This window comes from Chrysochloris asiatica, unplaced genomic scaffold, assembly GCF_000296735.1.
Source record: "Chrysochloris asiatica unplaced genomic scaffold, ChrAsi1.0 scaffold00259, whole genome shotgun sequence".
NCBI classification, from domain to species: domain Eukaryota; kingdom Metazoa; phylum Chordata; class Mammalia; order Afrosoricida; family Chrysochloridae; genus Chrysochloris; species Chrysochloris asiatica.
The window spans coordinates 2,343,463-2,354,248 of record NW_006408777.1 but is presented as its reverse complement, the minus strand read 5'-3'; the positions used below and the strand labels follow the sequence as shown (position 1 = coordinate 2,354,248).

The 10,786-nt window shown below is 35.3% G+C and overlaps 1 protein-coding gene across 1 annotated transcript in view; it reads right to left on the bottom strand.

Moving 5' to 3' along the window:
- Positions 1 to 10,786, bottom strand: part of CHD7 (chromodomain helicase DNA binding protein 7) — a 409,978-nt gene that overhangs the window by 81,262 nt on the left and 317,930 nt on the right. The window contains exons 8-9 of the mRNA XM_006874046.1: positions 6,134 to 6,248; positions 3,143 to 3,226 (exon numbers count right to left, since the gene is read on the bottom strand). Coding sequence (XP_006874108.1) covers positions 3,143 to 3,226; positions 6,134 to 6,248 — 199 coding nt within the window. The remainder of the gene's footprint in view (positions 1 to 3,142; positions 3,227 to 6,133; positions 6,249 to 10,786) is intronic.

Here is a 10,786-nt window from a genome sequence, read left to right as displayed (position 1 = left end):
AAAAAAAAAAAAAAGAGTATGGGGGGAAAGAAAGAGTCGCCACTGAATAGCAGTCAGCTTGTCTAGATGGGTCTGGTGAAAAGAGATGGGAATACAACTCAATAGTGAATAATTGTTATCATGACTAATTGCGACTGTCACAATTATATAGGTAGAAGTTTTGTAACAAAACAAGGGGTGTGGTTAATCTTACAGTCCAGAAACAGGATTCTAGGACCATTAAGAGAGAAGTGCACAGCAGAATGCGGGACCTTATCCAGAGAAGCAGCAGCACCAGAGATGGGGGTATGGAGAGGGGGAGTGGCTAAGGAGTCTAGATTCATGGACTAAGAAGAGAGGGACTAAGAGCTGGTAGCCAGGAGGTAGACTTGCAGACTGTGCCCTTTGGAGTTGTAAATTATTATATATGCCTCAGTAGAGTTTTTTTGTTTGTTTGTTTGTTTGTTTTTTAAAAAGCTAAAGTGGATAGAAATACTGTTAACTGATGGTACATGGAGGGGATTATAATCATTGTAATGAAACAAGGTGTATCATTTGTTGAATGTAAAACTGATGTTACGCCTTGTAAACTTTCACTCAATCCACAATAAAAACCTTAAATAAAAAATTAAAATTAAAAAATACAGGCTGCGCAGTGAAAATATGCTATTAAACAAACAAACAAACAAAAATCACATAACATTAAGTAAAACTCATCATGCATGGTGCTGTAGAATAAACAGTGAATTGGTAACCACAAGGTTCGCAGTTCAAACTTACTATATGGATTGTTTTGAATCAAAACTGACTTGATGGCACACAACAACAAGCAAAACTAGAAGAGCAAATGGCACGTCACAGAGTTGGTCTCTGGGTCATTGGTTTATTGATGCAGACAGTCTGAGGAAACATGGGAGTCCTTCATAGACTCTGACTAGAGTTGCTTGACAAACTTTCAAAACCCAAATACTTTCTATATAAACTAAAATTACATGAAGAAACAAGGATGACTGAACTCATGATGGGCACATAGTTGCCAAGACATAATGCCCAGAAAGCCACAAGACTTGTCTTTAGTCTAGTAACTGTCCTTTACTACCTTACAGGATTGTTTGCAAGGCAACATGAGAATGCCAAGACTGGCATCAAATAAAGAAAAATATTTTATATTATCCTCTATGGACCAACATTAAACTTAGTTGATCAACCATTAAGGATGCTGTTGTTGTTGTTAGGTACCATCAAGTCGGTACCGACTCATAGCAACCTTATGCACAACAGAACAAAACACTGCCTGATCCTGGGCCAATCTCACTACTGTTGCCACACTTGAGTCCATGGACGCTGCCACTTGGCCAATCCATCTCGTTGGGGTCTTCCTCTTTTTCTCTGACCCTCCACCTTACCAAACATGATATCCTTTTCCAGCGACTGGTCCCTCCTGACAATATGTCCGAAATATGAGAGACGAAGTTTGTCCATCTTGGCCTCTAAGGAGCACTCTGGCTGCACTTCTTCCAAAACAGATCTATTGGTTCTTTTGGCAGCCCGTGGCAGTTTCAATATTCTCCTCCAACACCCTAACTCAAAAGCTTCAATTCTTCTATGGTCTTCCTTATTCACTGTCCAGCGTTCGCACGCAATGAGGCTATTGAAAGTATCATGGCTTGAGTAAGGCACACCTTAGTCCTCAAGATGACATCTTTGACACTTTAAAAAGGTCTTGTGCAGCACATGTGCCTAATGCAATACGTGGTTTGATTTCTTGACTGCTGCTTCCATGAGTGTTGATAGTTGATCCAAGAAGAATGAAGTCCTATCTTTTCTACATTGATAAGAATGTTGTTGATTGGTCTAGTGGTGAGGATTCACTTTCAGCAAGCAAAGTTGCATCATCTGCGTATCGCAGGTTGTTAATGAGTCTTCCTCCAATCCCGATGCCATGTTTTTCTTCATATAACCCAGCTTCTCAGATTATTTACTCAGCATACAGGTTGAACAAATATGGTGAAAGAATACAACCTTGTCGCACACCTTTCACTAAATAACATTCAAGTCCATTCTGTTGCTTGTTACAAGAGCACTGTTTATAGTACAGGAAAAATGGGTGCTACATGGTAGATTTATACCAAAATATATATTAATATCTTTTCAGCAGCATTCTGAAAATGTATAAAACATATTGGCAACATATTGAAAACTGTTTTTTGAAACAAACAAACAAACAAAAAACCCTCCCAAACTAAATGTAAACCGTATTACTATTATGTCAAAACTCAGTGGTATCATAAGGGAGGTGTGTGGGATAAGGGTCATACCAGGTAGGACTGTCAGAGGGTGTGATACCAAAATGGCTATATATAAAATTTTTGTGCAATATTTCAGCAATAACACATTATTTTCAATGAAAATATCCCTGTAGTTAATTAAAACAACAAAAGCATTTTTTTTTAAGCCCAACTTACATGTATTAGTAGATCTACAAAAATAAAACGTTAAGCTATTATGTACTTTTGGAACATTCTAATGTGCTCCAGTCAGAGCTGTCACACTACCCAATTACAATGACGTTTCAAATTATGTGGTTTTGTCTGCATGCATTGTTTACATGACCAATGGTGTTTTTATACTCACAAATTTTGTCAATTTCCCCCAATTTTAGCTCTAGTATTGTGGTAATTAGTATTGGTGAACCTATTAGGAACCTATTGGGAGAATAAATGGTAGCTAAAGGAAAAGAAGGAAAAAAAATCAAAAGGCTTCTGGCTCAGTTAATAATATTATAATTCAATGTACAAAGATTTTACAAAATAATTTTGCTCTTAGTATTCATTTTACTCTAAGAAAAATTACATTTAAGCAAGTTATAACTATATTTGTCACATATTAGTCTATAGTCAAAATTGATAAGATTACTAAGGCTTCTGTGTGATCTGGTATGGGAAGTCCTCCATTAAGAATGAGGGGTGTGACACACTGGGTGTCATCAAACCTAGTGATCCTCTGTCAAAACAAATACTAAGTCAGCAAATTCCTATTAATTTTAGACACAGTTCATCCTAACCAAGATTATGCCTGGGACCAGGTCAAGGATTCTGCACATCATTCTCTGTAAACACATAAAAAAGCTGCCTGGACCTCAATACAAATGAGCTTGTGTTACCTCTCCCCGATCATCTGTGCTGTGTGCAAAGTCCATGATCCGGTCTACCTCCACATAATCTGGATTAAAGAGCTCATCCTCAATCTGCACCAAAAGGAGAGGGAAAAATGGTAAAATGCTCATTTATTTCCTGAGAGTAAATACCACTTCACGATTTACCAGGCAATAATATTTTAGGTCACAGCAATATAAATTTATATTTGAAAAAGTTATAATATATTAATTCAAATGATACAATTTAGAAAATCATTCCTCATGAGGAAATCAGACTTCTCAGACTTTGTTAACTGGGTTTTTTAATTACTGTGTGAAACCTTTTACTGTGAGAGAATGTTTAAGAATATTTTAAATGAAGTGTGAAATTACAATTCACTAATGAGCAATCCAAAAGGCTTATGGCATGCAGTGCATTTAGCATTCTCAAAACTACAGCTTGTAATAAGGAATTAGAGACATGCACACTAAGAGCTACAGGAGCCTCATAACCACCGGAGTTGTTGGATGTTTTATAGCATCATTTCCAGAATGGTATTCAAAAGCTAAAATTACCGATAATATCAGATTTCGTATTTTAGTGTTAATAGTCTATAATGTTTGGTCTTCTTTGCCAATCAATCTACTAGTTTCTGGCCTAGAATAATAATAGTCTAATTGTTAATGTATGTATTCTAGTGATTAACTTTCATTGAATATAAAATTGTTTGAGTAAAAGTAATAAGAATAAAGAAATGAGGTTAAAATAATTGGGTTATTTAGCCAATGTATTGATAATCCTTAAAAACATAGAGTCATTACTTTTGTGGAAAATTAAGGATTAGGTAAGGTAGCAAATGTTACAAAACAAAGTATTTAATATTAAATGTCCTGCTCATTATAAAATAACTATAAAATACATTATAAAAAAATTAGAAGTCACTTAAACACCATTCTTATTCCCTGAACTGAAGATTGAAAAAAACTAGTTGTCCAGGCAGTCTGCTTAAAGATATAAACATTACCTGGGCTACTGTGCCCATTTAAAATGCCTGGCTTAGAAGCTATCAATGTCAATTAGGAAACAAAAAGTAGAAACACAAAAATGTAAGTCAAAAAAATATTCATTTAATTTAAAATGTTAATGTGTGAATACACCGTCTATATCAAGTGTCTAGGTTTAGGTATATAGTACCTGTGTACTATTCATATAGAGCACAAACACGAAAAAATTTTCATAAACCGTTTGTTTTGGATAACCAGAAGTATTGTTAAGACAATTTGCTCTTAAACTTTCACATTTGGTACTGAATTAAAATCTTTAATTTCTCTGAAACACTTTTATTCTCTAAGTGAGTAATTTATTCCATCATGAATATGACAAAATTTCTACTGTTAAGTGATCTTTCTGAACAGAGATTTTTGATTGTAGTGGACTTAACACATACACGTAAGGTGAGACAAAGAATGTAAAAGCAGCAAAAGTCCAAAAGAGTAGAACCCTGGAATCCCTAAAGCTATGTCTGCAGATATAATAGATGGTGTATGTGTGAGGCTATGACTGTAACTGTGGCTGCAAGTAAAAAAGGAGGAAAAGGATTATTACCTTGATCTGCTAACCTATGGACCATCTCTTTAGACTCAAGTTTAAGCTACTTCCATTCAGTATAGATTTCTACTTGCCAAGTTACCAGTAAGATAACATATTTGAAACCCTGGTACAGGTGACAAATATAGATTCAGGCAGATAGGTAACTTAGCCAGGGTCAGGCACAAGTCCCTAATGTGCATTAAATTTAATGAACAGGACCAGGATTTAAGACTAGGGGAAAATTACCATTGAGGTTTTTCCTCTTCCCTCCCTCTAACACACATTAAATGTTAGTAGAATATATCCTCTCTCTTTCTAAAAGGAAGTTAAATGATTTCAACTTGCCCAGTGTCACAAAAACTTAACTCCAGTTTCATAAAGTAGGGCAAAAAAGGAAACATCATAGTATTTTCCAAGAAACAGCATTTTCAGAAAAAGAATCAACTCCAAGTTTTAAGAAGTGAGTCACATTCAAGTAATTCAATCCCCATCCCACTCACTCAGTGGTAACGACTGCACTGACAAAAAAGTGAATACTAGGAAAAGAAGAGGTTATGATGCACACAAGTCTAGTAAAAGAACAACATCTTGATCTCTATCTAATGGCTAGGATCATGGAAATCAGATTCTAGAAACATAGACTTGTTACTGAGCTTATGAGAATTTTATTCTGTCCCACTCTCCCTATGTCTAAGAAGGGGCAGAAAGAATAAAGAAGCTGTTAAACATGTATTATTTTGCAATCAAATGTCACAGTTTACATTCTTTTAACTCTTTTATGAAGAGGGAAACTAATATATCAGTTTAATCTTTCAGTGTTACTAAATGTGAAGTTAGTTTAGTGATCAGAAGTTCAGAGATACCAGAAAACAACTGGAGAAAGTCTTTTCTTCCTCTTTCTCTTTTTATTTAATGTAATTGGCTTCAGTGGAGGGGTAAGATGGTACTTTCTGTAAATGCCCTAGGTATATTTGTCTTTTCATCAGAAGTGATAATCAAAAAAAGGGCTCAACCAACTTTATAACATTATAGAATGTCCACTAAACTCAGGGTTGGCTTAAAATAATTTTGCCACAAACTTTTTCCAACCTTGCACTGGTAAATATATAGTTTTTATCCTGCTAAATTCCAATACAGCTTTTGTCAACTGACTTTTTCATTGTCTACTAACTGCTCTTTCACTGCAAGGTTTTAATCAGACCATCACCACTATTTCTACACAGAAGCATAAGGACCAGTATTTTACACTAAGCAACAGGAAGAGTGAGAAATCTCCTGTTTACACATTTAAAAAAATTTTTTTTAGCAATAACCAGTTACTAATATGCAGGAAACAGCACCAAATGAGGCAAACTAGTTTCTTCTTAACAATGCACTGAACTTTAATTAAAAATGTAGAACATTTTAATAAAATAAATACTTCATACCTCTGAAAGGAATTTGTTCTGGCCCTGCTTTGCCTTAAATCGTTTAATCTTTTGCTGAATTCTCTTATCTTTTTCCAGATCTTCTACAGATGCCCATTGACAATGAAGGTAAGAGCTAAAAGAATAGAAAAATAGCCTTAAGACATGTAAAATAATATTATATGCATTTTATTATTTTCTTAAAATCAGCTATACAGATCATTAATGCAATATAGCCTGCTTTTATTAATCGCTTATAGAACCTGCTAAACAACATAACCACTAATATTTGGGAATATTAAATGAAAATCAGTACTAGTGTCTAAATTTTGCCTTCTGTCCTGAGCCTCCAGCTCTCTTATCCATTACCTATAAACAAAACAGAAAATAATGTAATAGCAAGTGGTGTTCATATGTGATTGGATTACATTTCAATGTAAACAATTAGCACTACAAGGTGAGCTTAATTATGAATTTATGTTCAAGTCATTAATTGAGAATAAAAAGTTTTATAAACTTAAGAAAATTCGTGTGGCCCATGGTGATTCAAACAAGGCCTATCTACTGGTCCCAATGGTACATTTAACTGAGTTCTTCTAGAGCAGTTGCAGAGGAAAGATTGGCCTTCACTGCGAGCACCTGTCCTCTCCACCAGCTCCTAATCAGATGCTGCTCTCCCAGCCTAGGTTCTGTGAGAGCTCTGAAATTAAGCCCTGTAGACCTACTATGGGGATTTTTTCACTATGCACTGTCTACCCAGTCCTTACAATAGGACCGTCTGAGTCCTTCAAATTCACCACCCATCTGCTTACTCAGGCACATGTGGAATCTTCCCTAACCATGAACCTACTCCAACATCCTTTTTTCTCCCCAAAGTCTCACAGGTACATACTTAAAGTTTTATGGTGCTTTTGACATTCTTTTGTTTGGCATTCTAATAAAATTTTATATCATCATTCTATTTTTGTCCCCAGCACCTCAATTGTCTCTTATTTCTGTTCCTAGTGATAATAGTGGAGTCCTGGTGTGGCTGGATGAGCAGTGGACTTTGAAGCACACAAGGTCAAAAGTTCAAGCCTACTAGCTTCTCTTAGAAATGCTATACAGAGGCGTTAAGAGTTGGAACCAACTCAACAACAAACAACAGTGATGACAGTAAAAAGAAATGAGATGTCTGAATAAACAATTCTTTCAAAACCAAGGTAATGCTGCTTTTAAAAACTATATAGTCATTTTATAAATTTTGCAAAAAATGATTCATGATATAAAAAGTGTTTAGGATATTGCATATACCACCATTTGTATTTATATAAAGTCTAAGCATTTTCAAAGATAATCCTGTCCTTCTAGAATTGACTGAGAAAAATAAAGAACTATATATAGTGGTAGTTTTGTGCAGTGGAGTTGGTTCCAATTCATAGCAACCCTGCACAGGGTGTCCGAGGCTGTAACTCTTTACAGAAGCAGAAAGCCTCATCTTTCTTCTGAGGAATGGCTGGTAGTTTTGAACTGCTGACCTTGAGATTAGAAGCCCAACTTGCAATTATAAAAAATAATCTCCTAATTACTGGATCAGAAAAAGGCCCATGTGCCATCAGCATCCTAATCTCAGTTGCAGTGCAAATGCCTTCAAAGCACTACTAGTGTGGATAAGGAGTCCTAGTGTGCATTAAGCACTACTAGTGTAGATAGGGAGTCCTGGTGTGGCATTGCAAGTTAATGCACTGGACTGCAAAGTCAGTTTGAACCACAAAGTTGCCATCGGAAACCCAGAAAACAGGGGTGCTATGGGTTGGAACTGACTCAACAGCACTTAGCCGCAACAACAGTGTAGGTAAGGGAGTGTAGGTATGGTGCTGTGGGTTAATGCACTGGACCACAAAATCAGTTTGAACAGCAAAGTTAGTGATTCAAGCTCACCAGCTGCTCCTTGGAAACCCTATATAGGGTCACTATGGGTCAAAACTGACTCGATGGCATTTATCAACAACAGCAGTGTGGATATGAGCTTAGACAGGTACTGATGAAAGTAGCCCAGCTCTGGTTTTCCTATAAGGCAGACTAAAATTTTCAGTCAGTGCTCCACTTTACATACGCTGATGGTAACACACCTGGAGGCTTACGGTGGGGGGAGGAAGGTAAAACAATCACAGGTGCTATGTCTTAGAAGATCATTTAGGAACGAAAACGGTCTGTGCATTTAAATATAAGAACAGTTAATAAACTGTTCAGAAAAATACTATGAAGCTAATAAGAAATAATTGGAAATTGCTGTTTGCTTTCAAAGCTGCCTGAGAGATTTCAAGATGCCACTGTTGGTTATTATGCTATACTTCAGGATTTAATTTAATTTTCAGTTTGTTTTGTTTTTAAACTCTCTTTCCCTCTCTACAGCCCTGTCCTGCCCTTTCTTGTATTTAAAACAAACAAACAAACAAAAATGTTCAGGGCCTGCTCTTCGACTGAGTATCTGTGCGCATGCATGGAAGAAAAACCCACCAGTAGTGAGGATGGGAGTGTCCACTCACTCAGACTCCCCCTCTAGTCACCAAAATGGAGGTGCACAAACAGTGGGGGGTGCCAATGAATAATGGTCACTTGGGAAAATAAAATTTTAAATAAAATTTATCTTTATGACACAAGTATAACATCTATAACTAATTCTGACAAAGACAGAAGGAAGGAGAGAAGGAAGAAAGGGGAGAAGGAGGAAGGGAAGAAAATTAAAGAGCCTATCACTTCTGCATATTGATAGAGAACTCAAATAAAATATTAACAAAAATAATTCTAGACATTTAGAAGACAATGTATCATGAGCAAGTAGGATTTACTCCAAGGTTGGTTCCAATAGGAAATCTATTAAAAAATAATACCCAACATTAATAAATCTAAGGAGAAAAATCACTCAAATATTTCTATAAACACTAAGAAAGCCTTTGAACAAATCTACTATGGTCTTTGGGAGTCCTGGTGTGGTTCTGTAGAAATAAGCATTCTAACTGCAGGCTAGGCAGTTCAAACCCACCCAACAATTGTTAAATTAGGTTCCAAGAAATGGCTGGTAGGTTTGAACTGCAGATCTTGCAGTTATCAGTCCAGTGCTTATTCTATGATCTTTTAAATATTCAGGAAAATAAGAATTGATAGGTAGTTTATTACCATCATAAAATATAGAGAACTTAGTCATAAACCCAGAATTTACTAAATGAAACATCAAAGGTTTTCCCACTTAGATCAGAAGCAAGGCAAAGATGCCTATTATCTGCACTGTCATTCGATGTTGTATTCAAAGTTTAGCCCAATGCAGTCAGAGAAAATAATGAGACATAACTGAAGAAGAAGAAGCAAAACTGCCTCTATCTTCAGATGAAATAATCATGTACCTGGTAAGCCCTAGAGAACCAATTAGAAAACAAATTCAAACAAAAAGTAATTCAAAATGCAGCACGATATAACAGTAATACACATCAACAGTCTTTATTCACACAAACAGTAACAGGTTATAAGATACAATTGTAGAGAAAAGCTTATTTGTAATACTAACAAAGATAAAATACTTTGGAATAAATTTAGTAAGAAATGTACACCTATAATGACTTTTGATTAGCAAGACTCCACACCCAAAATCATAAATTTATAAATTTAACATAATCCAAATAAAAACACAATCAACCATTTTTATGAAGCTAAACAAGTTAACACTGAACTTCATATAAAAAAATAAACATAAAAATAGCCAGGTTGAGGGGGAGAGGTTGGGGAAGGGACATTAAAAATGAAAAGGTATTAGCAGAATCTAGATTTATCAGATATTAAAATAAATCATTCAAGTTTAAGTGAGTAAAATAGTGTGGTTTGTTGTTAAGAGTTTGAGTTGTTTCCAACTCATAGAAACCTGTATAGGGTTTTAGAGGCTGTTCACCTTTGGGGAAGCAAAAGGCCTCATCTTTCTCCCATGGAGTGGCTGAAGGGCTCAAACTGCCAACCTTGTGGAATGAAGTCCAGTGATTATTCTACAGAGCTACTGCGCTCCCCCAAATAGTGTGGCACTGGCTCATAAGAGACAGATTAAAGGAAAGTATATTAATGGATGGAAACAAATAAATATATAACTTTAGTATACAATAAAGGCTGCATCTCAAATTATTGGGGCAAAGATGGAACATTTTAATAATGGTGCTGGAACACTAGATACCCATTTGGAAAAGAAAATTAGATTCATATCTTACATCATACACAAGAATAGACTCTAACTGGGGTAAACACAAAAAATGAAACCAAAAAAGTACAAGAAGAAAATATGGGCAAATTCCTCTTTAACCTGTACATAGGGAAATGTTTTTTAACTAAAGCCAGAGGAATATAGGACAGACTGATAATTTTAAATATATAAAATGCTTTTAAAAAGAACTTTTAGAACGTGAAAAAATAAACTCAAAAGACAACTGAAACTTTGAAAAGATATTTGTAACACATAAAATAGACAAAGGACAAATATCTACAAAGAACTCTTTAAAATTGAAGGAAGCACAAAAGGAAAATGAACAAAATGAATAAATAAAAAATAAGACCTAAAATGGCCATTAAAGCTTATGGAAAGACATTCAGTTTCATTCATAAAACAGAAATGCTCATTAAAACTACACTGAAGTAAAACTGTCATAAAAATTATAA